This window comes from Rhopilema esculentum, chromosome 6, assembly GCF_057945365.1.
Source record: "Rhopilema esculentum isolate cy_ngs chromosome 6, ASM5794536v1, whole genome shotgun sequence".
In the NCBI taxonomy this organism is placed as follows: domain Eukaryota; kingdom Metazoa; phylum Cnidaria; class Scyphozoa; order Rhizostomeae; family Rhizostomatidae; genus Rhopilema; species Rhopilema esculentum.
In genome coordinates, this window is record NC_142820.1 from 5,947,903 (window position 1) to 5,966,525 (window position 18,623).

At 37.1% G+C, this 18,623-nt stretch overlaps 2 protein-coding genes across 5 annotated transcripts in view; both read left to right on the forward strand.

The window, feature by feature from the left end:
• Positions 1 to 18,623, forward strand: part of LOC135686607 (uncharacterized) — a 31,700-nt gene that overhangs the window by 8,313 nt on the left and 4,764 nt on the right. Inside the window, exons 4-17 of one of the 3 annotated variants that reach the window (XM_065202877.2) lie at positions 8,243 to 8,359; positions 9,946 to 10,063; positions 10,172 to 10,237; positions 11,259 to 11,324; positions 12,557 to 12,698; positions 14,081 to 14,120; positions 14,414 to 14,478; positions 14,637 to 14,710; positions 15,401 to 15,511; positions 15,766 to 15,812; positions 16,345 to 16,549; positions 16,660 to 16,721; positions 16,834 to 16,887; positions 17,214 to 17,264. In XM_065202877.2, the coding sequence (XP_065058949.2) occupies positions 8,243 to 8,359; positions 9,946 to 10,063; positions 10,172 to 10,237; positions 11,259 to 11,324; positions 12,557 to 12,698; positions 14,081 to 14,120; positions 14,414 to 14,478; positions 14,637 to 14,710; positions 15,401 to 15,511; positions 15,766 to 15,812; positions 16,345 to 16,549; positions 16,660 to 16,721; positions 16,834 to 16,887; positions 17,214 to 17,264 (1,218 nt within the window). The remainder of the gene's footprint in view (positions 1 to 8,242; positions 8,360 to 9,945; positions 10,064 to 10,171; positions 10,238 to 11,258; positions 11,325 to 12,556; positions 12,699 to 14,080; positions 14,121 to 14,413; positions 14,479 to 14,636; positions 14,711 to 15,400; positions 15,512 to 15,765; positions 15,813 to 16,344; positions 16,550 to 16,659; positions 16,722 to 16,833; positions 16,888 to 17,213; positions 17,265 to 18,623) is intronic. The other 2 variants (XM_065202878.2, XM_065202879.2) reach the window with 2 other exon arrangements.
• Positions 342 to 5,209, forward strand: LOC148960103 (uncharacterized). 2 transcript variants are annotated; one of them, XM_089108852.1, is made up of 2 exons: positions 342 to 1,839; positions 5,094 to 5,209. In XM_089108852.1, the coding sequence occupies exon 1, from the start codon at positions 602 to 604 to the stop codon at positions 1,829 to 1,831; it is 1,230 nt and encodes a 409-aa protein (XP_088964978.1). In that variant the 5' UTR covers positions 342 to 601; the 3' UTR covers positions 1,832 to 1,839; positions 5,094 to 5,209. The 2 variants fall into 2 exon arrangements, with proteins under 2 accessions (XP_088964978.1, XP_088964977.1); XM_089108851.1 differs by lacking the exon at positions 5,094 to 5,209 and adding an exon at positions 3,555 to 3,692 and having other exon boundaries at positions 406 to 1,839.

An 18,623-nucleotide genomic window follows, 5' to 3' on the forward strand; every position in this document is an offset into this window, starting at 1 on the left:
AGCTAAGATGCCAAGAAGAGAGCTATATAGAAACGTCCCAGATGTTGGTGAAAAAACTGACGGCTGTGAGTCAAATCCTGTCCTATGTGACGATGGTGGTAACCCAACAGATGTTGGTAGCAATGTTTGTGAGTCCTGTGCAAGCAAAGATATTTTGGTGGGTTCCCTGAAAGAAGAGTTGGAACTGAAAAGAGAAAAAGCAGCATTGGATCTAAAAGTTCAAGATTTGTCCAAGGAGCTTGAAAAGATGAAACTTACGAATCCTAGAGGAGAGGACTTTTGTTTAAAGCCACTTAAATCGGATTCAAATACGATCTGTTACACAGGACTTTCCAAAAATGTTTTTAATTCTATTTCGTCATCGGTCCCAGCTCCCTACAGAGCTGCACGAGATAGTGTGCCGCAGTGCATGTGAACCAGTTGTGTGCAAATGCTTGTGTTGCCAGCTGTGTGTAATTACAATTTGTGGTTGCTTTAACGAGTTTTTGCAGAGCCTACGTTTCCCGACAAACTTTCTGGAATTTAATCTGCTCAACTGTTTGGTTTATCTTAGCCAGATAAGTATTTCATATATCTTCATTATCATTTCATTATCTCATAGATGTCTGCTGAAAACAGCGAAATACGGGACTTGGCAGCTAGTCAAGCTTCCATTTCCGAGACCATTTTATCTAGGCCTGTTATGCCAGAACATTTAAGGGGCACTTCTGATCAACCTCTTAATACTGATCTACTTTTTGTTCTACAGAAAATGAACGACACAATCGTCTCATCCAATCAATTACTTTCCAAGTTTGTCAAAAACTATCCTAAACGTCGTTCAGATCACAGGCCCTCAGACTCTGATTTTGACTCTGATTGTGGCGAGTTTGAAGAACCTCCCAGAAAACGAAAATTACTTGCCACGGCCACTGTGTCTGTAGCGCCAAATAGGCAACAAAATATTTCAGATGTGCCTACCGATAGTCCTGCACGCTCACCCGCCCCTTCTACAGCCGGGCATTTGCATGAGACTCGTCCTTCAGCAGACGATGCAGTGAGTCTCTTTGGTGAGCAAGACATTGACGAAGGAGTCAATGACATTGAAACCCTCATCTCTCAAGATGAATTCTTAAATGAGGTAGAGAATGCTGTTGCTACAGCAAAACCAAAAGGTCCACCAATTTCCGAACATCTGGCAAAGATTCTCAATGACAAATTTCATATTGAGCTTGAGGCCTCGCAGCGCAAAACTCTTCTCGAAAAGTATTCAGTGCCAGAAAACTGCACGGGCCTATATCGCCCGCGAGTTAATCACGAAATCTGGAATTGTTTGAGTGCCAATTCTAAAGTAATTGACAAAAACATGAGTTTATTGCAAGATGCACTATTGACAGCCTCGAGTGCTGTTGCCATGTCCATTGAGGACATACTTAAGTATCGCGAGACAAAAAAGGACCTTGATTACCAGAGTATGGTTTCTCGCCAGATTGACATTTTAACCCTTCTTGGTTATGTCTGTAGTGAACTTTCATATCGTCGAAAAGAAAGTTTACGCCCCTCGATCTCTCCTGAATTTAAGGCGGCATGCGGGCGTACCACCAAACCAACTACCTTATTATTTGGTGATGACCTACCTAAAACTATGCAGGAAGTTCGCACTACTAACCGTATTCTTCAAAACTTTCCCTCAAATCGCTATACACGCCGAGGTGCATACACCCGTTTCCAAGCTGACCGTAACAACAACAATTCTTTTTTATTGCAGCGGGGGAGGAATCAATTTCCTCCCCGCCGAAATCCACCCTACTACCCACAAAAGAAAAGGTCTACAAAGAATTGGAAAATGTGAAAGAAAAGGTATCAGACCTACATTTATTCCTGCAACAGCTTTTATTTCCATATTTACGACAGAAAGTTAAAAACTTTTCTGCAGGCCAGATCTCTCATTATTTACATAATTGGAAAAAGCTGACATCAGATCCATATATCTTAAATATCGTTTCGGGTGATATGATCGAATTTGAAAACCCCCCGCCAACTCAGCATAATTATCCGGCTAACACGATCTCGCGAGACTTGCTACCTGCAGTACACAAAGAAATACAAGATCTACTCTCTAAGAAGGTCCTCTCTAATGTAACACATGAGAATTCTGAATTTATTTCTCCTATTTTTTGTGTACCAAAACAGGATAATAAAGTGCGCCTTATCCTGAATTTGAAAAAACTTAACTCATTTGTCTCCTATAAACACTTTAAAATGGAGACTATCCAACATGTCTTGACCATGATTACGCCTACTTGCTGGATGGCATCTATTGACCTGAAAGATGCATATTATAGTGTGAAGATTCATCCTGGTTACCAGAAATTTTTGAAGTTTACCTATCAGAATCAGCTATATGCGTATACTGCTTACCCAAATGGGCTTTCCTCCTGCCCCAGGCAGTTCACAAAATTACTAAAACCCCCTATTGCTACATTAAGGTCACAGGGGCACATTGTTTCTAACTATATCGACGATATATATATTCAAAGCAACTCATACGGTAGCTGTGTAAATTCCATTCTGTCTACCTTCCAACAATTCAACAATCTTGGGTTTGTTGTCCACCCGGACAAATCTGAATTCATCCCCAAACAAAAAATACAATATCTGGGTTTTATACTGGATTCTGTATCTATGACAGTCACATTACCAAATGCTCGTAAACACAAGGTCAAGGGGTACCTGGAGTTACTGTGTATTAAGCCAAATAACGTGCTTATCAGGGACGTCGCTAAAGCTGTGGGTTATATGGTATCGTGCCTCCCCGCTGTTCCGTTTGGAGGCATTCATTACAGACACCTTGAAGATGAAAAAATTAAGGCCTTAAAATCTTCCAATGGGAATTTTGATACAACTATGTCCATAACCAAACTTGCTCTTGCTGAACTTTACTGGTGGGTTAAAAACCTAGATAGTAGCTTCGGTTATATTAGACTTCCACCTGTTCAAGCTACCATTTTCTCAGATGCTTCCCCCCTGGGTTGGGGAGCGACGTTTAACGGTGTTCCTACAAATGGAACATGGCTCCCCTCTGAAATCATTTACCATATTAACGTTCGGGAGCTTTTAGCTGCATACTTCGCCCTAAAAAGTTTCAAATCTGCAATTAAAAACAAACATGTTAAGCTAATGATCGACAATACCACTGCTGTCGCTGTTATCAATCATATGGGCACTAATCATAGCAAAGAATGTAACTCTGTTGCAGTCAAAATTTGGTCCTTTTGTTATGAAAACAATCTTTGGTTGACAGCATGTCACATTCCAGGCAAATCTAACATTATTGCTGATAAGGAATCAAGAAACTTTCTTAAACAAGATGCAGAATGGATGTTGAACTCAAATGTTTTACAGAATGCATTATCTAGCTTGCAATTTAAACCGGACATTGATCTTTTTGCCTCAAGGCTTAATAGTCAGTTTGATAAATACTGCTCACTTAGGCCCGACCCCGGTGCTGAGGTAATAAATGCTTTTACCTTCCCTTGGAGCAATCTAAAGTTTTATTCCTTCCCTCCATTTAGCTGCATTCTCCTTGCCCTACAAAAAATTCAACAAGATCAAGCAACCGGAATTCTTGTAACCCCAAACTGGCCTACTCAACCGTGGTTTCCCATTCTCAAAAAGATGCTGTGTGCCCCACCTGTCCATCTAAGACCAAGAAAAAACCTGTTGCGGTTACCAACAATGCCTCAATTACAACATCCACTTCTCCACAAACTGCAGTTAATGGTTTGTTTAGTATCCGGGAAGCCCTCTCATTGCAGGGTTTCACGACCCCCTCTGTAGATATCATTATGGCTTCGTGGCGAGATTCAACTCAAAAACAATATGCTACTCATATAAAACGCTGGGTTGACTTTTGTACTCGACATGGCTGCAATCCAGTTCAACCAAATGTACATAATGCTGTGCTCTTTCTAACCTCGCTTTTTGAATCCGGCCTCTCGTATAGCTGTATCAACACCGCTCGTAGTGCACTAAGTTCCATATTAAACTCTAGTAATGATGAAATATCTTTTGGAAACCTCCCGATTGTCAGACGTTTTATGCGAGGTGTCTTCCAATTGCGCCCCACATTTCCGAAGTATAACTCTGTTTGGAGTGTCCATACTGTGTTTGATTTCATTCGCTCTTGTCCGTGCGTGGAACAACTGACTCTTAAAGACCTTACTCTTCGATTAACTTTTCTCCTATGCTTGCTGAGTGGTCAAAGACGACAGACAATTCAAGCCTTACGTATTGATGCAATGGAAGTTACCACTTCTAGCTACGTCTTTTACATTGTTCATCTGTTAAAGCATTCTCGTCCAGGCCATCATCAAAAACCACTTCGATTTGAAAAGTACTGCGCTGAACCAAAGCTGTGTGTGTATACCCACCTAGCAGAATACCTTAAACGAACAGAAAAACTACGTTCTGGAGTTCATCAGTTGTTGATAACTCATACAAAACCGCATCACGCTGCTGCAGCTGACACAATTGCACGTTGGAGTAAAGCATTCCTTGCTCTTGCAGGAATCGACACAACTATGTATAAATGCCATAGTATTCGGGCCGCATCCACGTCACAGGCTGTGCGTTCCAATAGCAATCATTTGGCTGATGTTCTGCAAGCTGCAGGGTGGTCAAACGAACACACTTTTCGCCGTTTCTATAATTTGCCTGCTGAAAATAATTTTAATTTTGGAACAGCATTAATTTCCAGTTAATATGCTTTCTTATGGTTTCTTTTCCAATTAATATGCTTCCAGTATCGATTTACATGCAATGGCGCCTCTTCCCTTTTATACAATCATAGTGGTTAACCCTTTGATGCTTGCTCTAGTTTTCTACGTAAATGTCTCAATGACTGCTCTAAAATCTCGTGCAGCTCTGTAGGGAGCTGGGACCGATGACGAAATAGAATTGTAAAATTAAACGAACCTACCTGTAGGTGAAGTTTGATTGTAATTCTGTGAGTCATCGGTCGCGACCGGAGGAGCTGTACGCCCTCCCAGTATTTCATTGACCCCGCCCAGTTCCTCCTGTCGCTTGTCATTGATCCATTTTACTCTCTCAAGGCTGGTTCACATGCACTGCGGCACACTATCTCGTACAGCTCCTCCGGTCGCGACCGATGACTCACAGAATTACAATCAAACTTCACCTACAGGTAGGTTCGTTTAATTTTACAATTGCATTTGTAAACTGCTTGAGCCATATGTGCCAAACTTTGTTTACTGGCAGGGCAGAAACATTTTATGTCCCGCAAAACCAGGGAGACAGAGGAAACAGCGGAAGTTGATCTCTCTTACAAGAGCCAGTTTCTCCTTGTTCTTGTGAGATTAAGATTTGGCCTTTTAATGCAGGACTTAGCCATTAGATTAAATATTTCAGTAGCTTCTTGTTCCAGTATATTTACTACATGGATAAAGTTTCTGTCAACCTCACTTTCCCAAGCTCTAATTGTATGGTTATCAAAAGACACAATTGTGTCAAACCTTCCCAATGTTTTTAAAGAAGCAGGTTACCACAAGACAAGGTGCATCATTGATTGCACGGAAATATTCATTAAAAGACCCAAGTCCTTACATCCCCAAGCTGCAACTTGGTCTGATTACAAGAAGCACAACACTGTGAAATATTTGATAGCAGTATCTCCATCAGGGTACATTATGTTTCTTTCTGATGGCTATAGTGGAAGAACATCTGATCAGCAAATCTGCAACGATATCACATTATATAAGAAACTGGATTATGGACAATGCCTGCCAAAAGTCCTTGGAACACCCTGAGATTTCTGTGAATTCGCGTGTTCCTTTCTATTTCCATGTCAACAAGGAGGGTGTTGCCCCCCTTCCCCCGCATACAATGTTGATTCGCTAGCTGAAAACCATAGCTATGTAAAAATGTATCACTTGTACATGTAGGATTATTCATATTTCCGTGGCACAACATTGTACAAGGGGGGAGGGGAGTTGCAGCTCGTGCACAACGTAAATTGTAGCAAGTGTTCCAAGACTTTTGGCAGGCATTGGAGATGAGATAGAGGCTTTCAGATTAAAGACGATATCCTGCATTATCACTGTTCACTTGTGCCTCCTAGTGCTCGCCTGAAAGACCGCATCAGAATGCCAAAGAACAAAGGAGATCGCAAACCTGACGATACATGTAGAGAGGGCTATGAACAGAATAAAGACATACAGAATTTTAAAAACTGCAATACCAGTAACACTTGTTCCTTTAATTGATGACATAGTGAGAACATGTTGTGCTTTATGTAATCTTAAGCCTCCTCTTATTAAAGAAAAGTAAAGTTGTTGATTTCTTTTCATTGTCTGTCTTTACTTTCTATTTTGCTAGAATACCAAAGAATCCAGTGTGAAGAGTGGATAATCCTCATTAGTGGGCCCTGATGAGTGGATAATCCTCGATGAAAAAAGTTTTTGCGACTAATTAAGGCTAATTTCCGCGAGGCGAATTTCGCAGCGAATTCGCAGCTAAAAACACCGTTTCACACTGGGTAAAAAAGAAAGCTGAAATATTTGAAGCAGTTGAAGGAAATCTCTAAAACGAGTTTGTGTGAAACTTTCATAAACTCTAAAACAAGCGCGCGAAAAAGATTATTTTGCATAACTACACTTACGTTCAAAAAGTATTGGGACACACTTCGAAACTTCGGAGACATTTTATGCAACAAATTCGGAAAGACTTTTTTAAAATCTTTCTCATTAAAAAAGTACTGCAGCTATTTCCATGAAATTTTCACAAGATATTGTTGATATTTTGAAGCCTTTTATGTACGCCAAAAAATTAAAAATACATCGACCATAAAATTTCTATAGGTCTCGAGACGAAAACATGGAAGCTCTGAAAACTCAAGAACTGATTTAAGAGAAGCGCTTGCAAATTGCTTTCTACTAAAATAAAGCAAATGGATTTCGTAAAATTGCATCAATTGTCGGCTGCAAATTGAGTGCAGCATTTCTGGTGTGTAAAACGTTTTTCCGTACAAGAACAGTAAAAAATTTACAAAGGGTTGGCAGACCGAAGAAGGTTACGAGGCCGAGGGACGAAAGGACATTTCTGAGGGAACTGCGAAGTAATAGGTTGAATCCTTACTAGACACCATGTTGTCATGTAAAAAGAAGCTTAATAATGGAACATAAACAAAAACATGGCTATAAAAGTCATGAAAAATACAAATTTTTCAGCGTTATAAGAAGAAAATGCTCTCTCAAAGCAAGAATTAATCATCGACGATGAAAACAATAGCTTCTCCTTGAATGTTACGCATTTTTAAAAGTAACTTGAATAAATGCAATATTTCAATAAAATTGTAGCATTTTCGTCGATGAAGTTAACTTTTTTTGAAGCTTAAAAGTTTGATTTTATAATTTTTTTGATAATTTTTTTGTTATGCAAACGTGAAATTAAAATGTTGTATTTGTTTGGACAGCTTTAAAATGTTTGGAAGGTCATTTGACTTTGCCATTGTTAAGCCATACAACCCTTCTGCATATTTTGCTGTCATAATCAGGAAAATCGAAAGAATCCTGTTTTTTCGTGGTTATGCTTCATAATTTGAAGCATTTTCTTAACCTTTTATTCCATTTTGGGGAAACGTAGGCCTAGATTATTTGTAGAAAGACTGCCCAAATCTGAAAAAGTTTCCGTTGCAAAACCGAATCTAACGCAACGCCATAATTCGTTTATCGAATTCGTCCCAATCCTTTTTTAACGTAAGTGTACATTGCTTCAAGAATAATCATCATATGGAACATAAACTTTTATAAAGCCTTTTCTTTTGTTCCTTTCCCATTGTTTTTCATTATTCGTAAATGCCCCGTTCTCCAGAGAAATCAGACAAGGAAGAAGTTCGATAAGTGGAACATTTTTTCGGTTTCATCGAGGTTCCACTTATCGAGAGTAGACTGTATGTTTTTCGATTTTTCATCATATCATATCAATCGATTATTCATTTTTTCTCGAATACATTGCACATGCTTGTCAAAGTCGAAGTTACTCTGCAGCTCGATCTGGCCAAGTATTTCTTATTCATACTAATTTCCAAATTTTGACTGCTCAAGTTATCGGCCATGACCAAAGAGAAACACTTTTTATGTACATATACACTATATAGGAACATCGTTTATCCTTGGAAGGGCAGGTTTCTGTTGTACAGCACGTTTTTCTTTACAAGAGCTTTTATTTATCTTTTTTTCCACAGAGCATTACATTTTATTGAAGAATATATATTCAAAGAAGTTCTTCCTCATTATGGCAACACGCATACGACAACATCTGTTACTTCATTGCAGACTACACAATTCAGAGAGCAAGCAAGGTGAGTGTGATGATCAAACATACACTCATTTTTTTTAGAAGAAACTGGCTATAAGAAACCAGTTCTGGACAGTCAGAAAAAATTAAGAAACTTCAGTACTCGAAGCAAAAAAATTAAGAAACTATTAAATCGTGATAAAACTGAGAACAACGAAATTTTGTAAAATCCAAGAACAAGATTACCCTGTTGACCTAGAACTTAAGACACAAGGGATAAAAATATACTTCCCACATCTAAATACAGCATCGCAACGAAAGCGAATCTCTTGACGTGATAAAAAAGGTCACGAATATTTCATAACATCATTCATGACATCATAATTAAGAAACTCTTAAGAAACAATGAGCATTGAAATTTCCAAAACGAGTGTAGTCGAGATGAGGCTTTGAAAAAGTAATTGCTTGAACAAGGGGCGATCAGGAACAGGGACTTGAACTGACACAGGCTTCGTGTTACTGCATGACTTAATTCCCTTCACTATATCTACAATCTGTATGCATGTTTGTAATGACTAAAGAGTCCCGTGGCATTGACCAAGTAAGATGAAATAGAGTCACGATGCGGCTAATTTGCACATATCTACAAATAAAATCACAGAAAAATTTATTGCTATTTTTACCAGGGATATTGTTATAATGTTCTAATCAAGATTTTTCAATTTTTATTATTTTGAAACAATACCTCATCGGCTACTTTTAGATATACCAAAGAAGGTATAATAATCAACATAACATGCAGAAAATATGTCTGATGCTATTCTTGGTTAATACGTATATTTTGTTTAACTTTGTTTAACAGAGTCTTGTTATGCTTAACTTGGCTAAGCATAAAAGTCTTGTTTTGCTTAACTTGGCTAAGCAATACTTATTTTGACAGTAAGGCCCCATCTTGAAGAATACGTTTTTATACATATAAGTGCTACACGAAAACATTAAAGGTGCAAAAATTTGTTATGCTTGTTCTGTGTGTAAAGTACAGCGTTGTTGCCGTTGGATCGTATAAAAGAGATTACATTTTCGGACGGCTACATGAAATTATGCGTTTTCAAAACGTTGCTTTTTCAAATAATGCCCATATCAAATATATTATCAAGAAATTGTGTTTCAAAAACAGATATTTGTGAAATGATCAAGGAAATGAATATGAATTGAAATTAATTAATTTTAGCGTAAAGATACTGTAAAAAGACACGGGCTCTTATGCAAAAGAAACAGGCTTGTTAAAGAGAATGATCCTTGGAATTGTTCCATTTTAAGCTTTGTAAGGAAACTCATTTCATGATTGATGAATCTGAGGAGCTCCATGGAAACCTCGTGCACATTTGGTATAAGTAGTATTTTTTTAAAGCGAAAACTTCCAGCAATCTATTTTTTATGAAAATCTCGTTTCTGTTTGCCAAGCGTGAATTTCCCCTTGGCAGGACATTAAGGTGCAAAACAACTTGAATCTGAAAAAATCCATTTTTGTTGTTGCTTAGGCTTGTCAGAACGCTCTCCACAACATCCAGAATGTTTGCTTCTATTCTATTAAGATGTGCCGTTCTCCATTGAAACACATCAACGTAACAACTTTTTATATATTTCCAGGGAAATCATTCGTACTGCTGTGAATGCTGGAAAAGATGACGCCGTATTATTCGTTAGTAGTGGTGTCACCGGAGCAATTAACAAACTTATTCATGTAATGGACTTCAAATGCCCTCCTGTAAGTCAATGTCATTTCAACTTTTGAAAAGTTTTTTCAACATGGCTTAGCTTTTCTTATGCTCCCTTGTTTATTCTTTTTCTAGTTTCTTTAAAATTTAAATTTCAGGTTGTTTTTGTTGGGCCCTATGAACATCATTCGAATCTTCTTCCATGGAAAGAAATTGGTGCCGAGGTAATTCATTATAATTTTAAATGCTTCCATTCAGCACTCTTTCTATTTTCGAAATCACGTACAGATTAACTAAAGAAAAAAAACATCAAAAGCAAAAACTTCCGGGTATTATTGCATCCTACTTACACCACACCTTACATTTTGCGAGCATGTTTCTTTTCTTGAAAATGAATGGAAATAATCAAGTTTGAAAAATATTTATGGCGTTTTTTAGATAATGATTTTCATAAACATCAGAGCTCAGAAAACATTAATTGCAACTATATTGAAATAATAATTCCCGTGCCGTAGCTTGACCTTCCTAACTAGAGGTGGAGGGTCATCAACTCATTAATAGTAAAATTCAACGGCAAAGACATAGATGAAGAGAAACGTAGGTGCTTTTTCACCTACTGATAGACAATTTTACCTATAAACTAAGAATTTGGGGGTTTCAAACACCTTACAACCCCCGCTAGCTACGCCTGTAATCAAGCCATTTGCACGAAAATGTTAGTCTCCATGATGCTTTATATGAGCTCTGTCCAAATTTTCTGGTATCAGGAATGGCGTGCAGCTCACTGTCAGGAAATTATTATGTCAAGGTGCACTAAATTTGTTATGGATAACCTTTCCAAAGCACTTTCCAAATTCAATACTCCTGTGGAACCATGGGCGAAGCCAAAGAATCTCGTTGGAGGGGTACTGAAATGGCTTTTGCCGACAAAAAGGCGTTTTTCACTTTTTAAGGATATGGTCAAAAGATGAATATCTTTTTAAATTCATCCTTTCGTGTCATACTATTAAAGTTAAACTACTACAAGAAATGTTTACACGCTACAATTGTTGAAAAAAGGTTACAGGGCGAGAAAAATGTATCCTTTTGCCCAGCAAAATTCTTTAATCTGCCACTGGGGGGTTACAGCGCCCCCTGTACCCTCTCTTTGGCGGTGCCCCTGTGTGGAACAGCTGAATCGGGCATTTTTACAAAATGTAGATCTTGAATATAAGAAACAACTGCCATCTCATGTTCCGTTTGCAGGTTGTTTGGACGCAAGAGGATAAAATTGGGAGGGTAGATGTCAAGTTTCTTGAAAAAAATTTAATAGTAAGTATTCTTTTTCAATTACTGATCAACAAAAAGACATATACATCAACTTTTATGAAACAAACCTATAAATTACATGAATTGAAATAATTCCTTTTGATGAGGCCACCGCCCTATTTTTCATGTTAAGTCTTTGTCTGCTTCCGTTCTTAGAAATTTTGACGTCCCTTCACTTTTTGTGAGTATAAAATCCCAAATGACAGAAAAGTTACACTGTTCACATTAATAAATACCAAAAAACTGCACAATTATACAACAGAAACCAGAAAACTCATCAACTTAACGTTAACCGTGGCAATTTGCCTCTTATCAACGTCAGAATTTCTTTGTACAAACCACCAAAAAACACAGCGATTGTTGGGCAGAAACGAAATTCCGCAATGCATAACTATAAATCCAACACCACCCATTTACACAAGACGTGGTTGAGATTTTGCCCGCAACTCGCGCGCGATAGCGCGCGAGTGAAGGGCTTATAGTCTGCCCCGCGTATAAGTAGCATATGGAAGCTCCAGTTCATGTTGTCAGCACTTTGTCAGCAGATTTTGTCACTTTTCTGCTGTCATGACAACTGTCAATCAATTTCATTGTCAATTAATCGGCTTTGTCGAGGAGGTCGTTAACCGCCACCTCTTTGTGCGGAAGGCAATTATCTTCGGAGCGTTGCTCTGCCAAGACTCTGTTAAAGGCCTTCGGTTTTTTTGGCACGAAAACGGTGCTGCATCACAGCTCGGTTCTCCGCAATGGATGGAAGTTTTGATTCGAAGTTTTGGGAATCAAAACCAGTCGAATGCCACACCTTTCTCCTAAAAACTCGAAACCGTACTAGCAAAAGTTATGATTGTCATGATTATCGCCTGTAGATCGCTGTACGAATCCTTTATCGCAATCGATTTTAGCTGTACCCGTTCTATCATGTATCCATTTTCATACGTCTTTGTTTACTTCACGAAAACGAAAAATAAATGTCAAACCCTCAAAAAAACTTCATGATTTTCAAAAGGACATTGGACTTAAGTCAAAAGCAAACTGAACACCAAAATTCTTGATAAAAAGAATAGTTTAGCATCAACCAGAGCAGCTGTTTTTATAAAATTGTGAAAACCCAAGATGGTGTCTTCTTCGAATGTCCTGACCTAAATTTTCAAAACAATCATTATCAAGGAACTAATTGTTTGCGGGCAGTACTAGCAAGAGCTATTTCTAGTATATAGAACAAATTATTCTCGTAGAAATACAAAAACAGCAATAGAGTACTGATCGGTAGTTTCTCTGCGGCATCAAATATAACTGGGATTCTCACGGATGTTGACGCAATTGCCAAAGTGCTACATAAATACGGAGCAGTGGCATTCTTTGACTATGCAACTGCAGGTAAAAGTTTTATATTATTTTACCCTGTGTTATCTGTTTGAGCAAGACTGCAAAAATGTTTGTTTTCCAAATACTCTCACCGTATCCAGTGCTGTCGGAACGAAATTCGTATTTGGGAGGGGGGGGGGGCGGTCTTCCCATTGTATTTCTCCACATTCAGTACAGTAAAGGTATATACTACAGTTTGATAATTAATGGGGGCTCCAGCCCCCCTCACCGGTTCCGACGGCCCTGGTATCTACAGAAATATAATACGATTGCTTCATTAAATTTGATATCACTTGTCCTTCAGCACTGCAGCTTTATTTATCTTTAGAAAAAGAAAATTTCTAAGAAACTTGTCAGGGCTCTTTCAAAAAATTTTTGCAACCCTGAATTGACTATTTTGTGCCCACCTACCAGCCATATAAAATGTATATAAAACGCATTTATTGGATCATGAATAAATACTGACACTGCGAAGCGAAACCGATTACCTTTTACTACATGTGAACCATCTCCTAATTTCTTTCAAATCATTGTGGGTTTAAAAGTTCTTCAACTACAGTGCCGTAACCAGATTGAATGCTTGGAACTGTCTTACCCCTGTGATTTGTACTTTTCTATCCCTGTCACTTCATGTTCCTTGATAGTGGAACACCTTCTAGATTATATCTTCTATGATATTGTTTCCTTTGTCAGTCTTGTGAATTTTAGAAAGCATCCTTAAAGACTCATTGCTAACAATGAGCTATTGCACTACGTAAGCTTCCCATAATGCATTTTTAGACTGTCTAAAATCAATTACTGCCATTGTTTGGACCGTCGCCACGCTCGCAAAGGCCCATTGTTAGCAATGAGTCTTTAAAACTATAAATATATTTGTTCTTTGTGTGCTCTTCAAAAAAACTCCAACGCAAGCTGGAAAGAAGGGGGGCCCATATGGATTCTGCAAAATCTGTATTGTCTTGCAAAAAAGTAGGGGCCATTGCCACTGGTCCCCGGCCCCCCATCGTTGGAGGCCGTGCTTCAAGTGCCCTAAAATACTGCGTTGATCTTTGAAAGCGAAAGTTTTAAAAAGAAATTCTCTTTGCTTTAATTATGATAAGTATGCCTCCTTAGAGTTTTGAAAAAATCTGTAAAGACTTAGCACCCGCAGTTCTTAGTTTCTAGATAATTTGATGAAACTGCATTTTAATAAAAGCAAGACGCAGTTGATTTCGTCAATATTCATCAATTACCAGAGTAACAGGTACTGACCGAGAGATAATCTAAAAATTTTCAATTTTTTTCATAACAAGTTGTCAAAGTTCTAAGTACAACTGTTTTTTAGAAATATTATGTTTAAACTGGGCAATCCTTCTATTCAAATATCATTGGCTAATTATGCATTGCTTCCATAGCTCCATATGTAAACATCGACATGAACCCAAGGAATGAACGGTTAGTGATTTTGCAAGCATTAATTTACCTGATCTGTTTCCCTTTCTATGGTTTCTAATGCATGCCCTATTGGTTTTTCTTCATTAAATTTCTTCTTCAACATTATTTGGCAAGAATATTTATTGACAGTTGTGATGGCGCTGTAAATTCAAAAGATAACAAAGGGGTCAAGCAAAAGGATGTATGGTAACCTGTATGCCTATCAATTCTCGAAATTTTTGTGTTTAAAAGATGTTATCAAAATAGAATAACAGGACTTCATTGACAACGATGTTTTAAAACTGACCTTCTAGAGAAGCGGCGAAAGATGCTATTTTCATTTCAACGCATAAATTCGTCGGAGGTCCTGGAACTCCGGGTAAGCATTAAAAAATTTTACTCTATTCATTTTAGCCATTTTATCAAATTTTGATATCCGGCTCTAATTGATCAATCGTAAGTTTACTGGATGTCTGTCCAGTAATGTATTACTTATAAATTGCTTCACATTATAATTGAGATCATCTCTTCTCAAAGGGCTGCTCATTGCAAAAAAGAATCTGTTTGAAAGCTTAATCCCATCTCAACCTGGCGGAGGAACTGTGATCTTTGTAAGTATAAGCATTAAAACTTTACTATTGCCGTAATCCCTTTTTTTCGAACGCTAATAAAGTACCTCTAATTTTGGGGGGATTTTGTGTGGTCTCTATTTGAGGGAGACATTTTATAAAGTCAGTTGCTACCCAAGAGAAACATTTACTAGAAACAGTGTGGTTTTGCACAATGATTAACAGGTAAATTACTTAAATCCATTGACGCAGTGGAGGCTAATTTTTAAGGGGATTTGGTATAGATAAGTTTTGCCTGGATGGGAAGAGCTGCAGCCACCAGCGCCTATGTTTCCTACGCATATGCTGTATTCATTATGAAGCTACACATATTTGCGTTATATCTGCATTGAGCTCCAAAAATATGGGCTGTTTAACAAAGAAAGGCATTATTTTCCATTTCTTTTAAAACAAGACAGCTGGCTTTAATTAGAGAAAACATGTTATTTTATGTCCTCAAAATTGCCATTGGAATACGTTTCTTTCATCTCAATACCTTTGCCCTCAATAATCATGACTTTTTAAGACATTGTTTCATGATGACATAGCTTCTGTTAAATTGTTCCATCCAATGTTTGTTTCAAAAGTTGCCATTTTACTTCGAGGTGTGTTTTACTTTAACAATAAGCATATTCTTTAGTTGTAAATGCTTTTCAAACCTTCAAAACAAAGTCCTTCTTGCATTTTTTTCAGGTCACAGAAAGCTCACACGCATATAACCAGAACATAGAAACGAGGGAAGAGGGTGGTACCCCATCAATCATTGAATCGATTCGAGCAGGCATGGTTTTTCAATTGAAAGAGGTAACATCTTCAATGCATTTCAGAAATACAGAGATAAACAGAATATTTTTAACGTTTATAAAGGAAGTTTGAAGAAACCAATGGACTCTTAATTTGATTTTATTCGTTTCTGTCCCTTTCCCCTTCCCCTCATGAGGTACCGAAAAGATCTGCTGATTCTTCAGAATAAGGGGTGTAGTTTGACGTGTTTTGTGAATGTTAATTGTTTTTGGCATTTCACTCTTAATGTGGTTTCGTCTTCCTTTCCTTTTTAGGCTTTGAAAGCGGAAGAGATCATGAAAAGAGAACACAAATTAGTCACGTGAGCCATTTCTTTGCTCATTACTGTGTTGGCTTTCTCTCTTTGTGGGCCAAGATATTACCAACGTCATCTTTTGACAGCAATGTGGTTCAGTATCTACATCACGATCAGTTTATTCATGTAGTGAGCCAATACATGAATATTGCACTAGATATTCTTCTATCGATTTATACATCTTCAAGAAACACATTTAAAACTATCCTGAGATAGGTTTCTTCGTGACAGTAAAGGAGGGCGGGTCACATCCCTGCATTAGCCCCTTTGTTATTTACTTTTCAATCAATATGAAGGCTACTGTTAATTCTGCCCATGTCTCGTTGATACAAAAAACATTAGCCAATAGACTAGGATAGGCTAATATCACGACTTGGGTTGAGATATTCAGATGGACAAATGGCTCACTATTTTGACCAGCAGTATTCACTGATTCGATATTGCGTCATCATGGGGTGTCAGGCTTGTAGTTTCGTAATTTCTTTTTACTTTTACTAGAGTACTGCTTTTGTGAAAATGATATGTCAATTTGTTACAGAGATGCTTATGCCTTTTGGAAAGATATACCAAACATAGTCATACTTGGAAACAAGGAAGCTGTGCGATTGCCAATATTCTCGATTGTCTTTTATCATAAAGAATCTGGCATGATGCTCCACCATAACTTTGTTTGTGCAATTTTGAATGATGTTTTTGGGATACAAGCCCGCGGTGGTTGTGCCTGCGCAGGACCATATGCAGAGGTAGGTTTTCTACTTGGGAATAGTTTTTGCATATTTCTTAGCTAGTAGATCGGAAATAATGATGACTGACTTAGATTTGCGATAACACTTTTATGCCTTGTGGTTTTTAGAATCTTCTTGGCATGGATGAAGATGTGGCATTGAGATATTCCAATATTTTGGTGAAGGAAAAGTAAGACACACGATATATAAATATAATTTAGTAGAAAGAGTTTTCGATCTTTGTTCTGACATTTTATACTCTGAAGAGTGTTTTTCAAAGCCATTTTTAATTTCTGTGCTAGTAGAACGACGGTGGACGAACTGATAGATTTAGAAGAATCATGTGAAGTTTCAAAGTAGGTTTCTACTTTCGTTTGATAAAATGCTATTTTAAAGACATTCGTTTCACAATATTTATATCCACCCCTAAATTCTAATGTAAAAAGCATAGCTGTCAAGGGAATCTAATGATCAAGTGATTCGAAAGTGATTGTTTAGTATGATAACTGAAGCTTCATAAAAGTTTTCATTGTTATTTACCGACAAATGTTTTGTGCCTTTGTATTGTGGTTCTATTAAAAAATCCCACTCTGTATTGGTCAGCAACGGTTTTCTTCTTTTTGTGTTAATTCATTTCATTGGTATACGTTACACAGAACTAAAGAACCAATCCTTTTTGCAGCGACGGCAAATGTAGCTCTGGAGATTCTGAATCCCCAAGTGAAATCTTGAAGTAATTTTTTACTTTTTTAGCTCTTTGTTTTTGTTTAGAGTAGGCCATTGACGAGATTTGTAATGTTTTTAAGATTTTACCAAATGAGCAGATCAGAAATCACAAAAAAACCTATTTTTAGTCAAAAATCAACATTTTTGTCTATAATGGTAAAAATGTTACATTTTGACAGAGCACTGCATGATGCAATTATTCCTAATAAAGTCATACCAAAGATCATCTAAAAGTATTTTATCAAGTCCAGGCCGAAAACTGGCACTGAAGAGGTTTTAAAGCAATTTTTAAACATGAAATAAGTATTAGAGCTCAGCTAGAGCCTTAATAAATGGATTTTGAGCATGAAATGCATTATTTTAACGGAAAGAAATGCATTTTTTTCTTTTTGGATAATATAAGGTGGTAGGTTTATTTTTACGTAAACCTTTGCAAAAAGTATTTCAGAATTAACAAAGTTAAAATTTTAAATATGACAAGTAAATTTTAAGAGCGACCAAGGATCATAAGATTCCATTTAAAGGCAAATAATGAAAGTTACTATATATTAAAGAATTTGACCTAAAAATAAACTCATGAATTTTCGAATAACTTTTTTGCTAAGGTTTTGATAAAAAGCAGTTTGGAAAAATTGATTTGCATGAGCAAAGTAGGATTGAAAAATCACAAAAACCCACTTTGAATTACTAGAAACAAGACAAAAAGACTTTCACAGAATCTTAAGAATTATTCAGAATATATCTTCTAACAGTGCTCTAAAGTGACATTTTTTAGCTATATCAATAGCCAAATACGGGGACTATATAAATAGCAACATTACAAATGTTCAGATATCTATAGAATTCTCGTCTTAAATATCTGATTGAAAATCTATCAAGATTATTCTCATGGAATGGCAATAGTGGCATTCTGAGACATTTCAGTGTCTCCCTAAATATTGATTGAAAAACAGTTGGAGTATATTCTCTTTGGGTTCCAATTAAGCGAAAAATATATACATGTATTTTGCGTCACATCTATTTTGCATACAGGAATGAATAATGTTGGAAGAACTGCGGTGCTTAGTGCATTGAAGATTTCCCTTTTCAAATGGAATAGTTTTTCCTGAGGTGCTCTTAGTGATTATTTTACACCAACTATATAAAACACAGTGTACTCATTCTACGTACACAAAAACAAGGCATAAATAAATCATATTGCCAAGTTCCAGGTAAAAATTTTTCTTAGATGTCAGTTTATTATGGGCTAAAATTGATTTATAATGAGATTAAACAGTTTCAAATTTTAAGGAATATCAACTGGAAATTTTGCTGACAAACTCCTTTTTGGGGTAAATTCCATATTTGGGGTAAATTGTAAGTACTC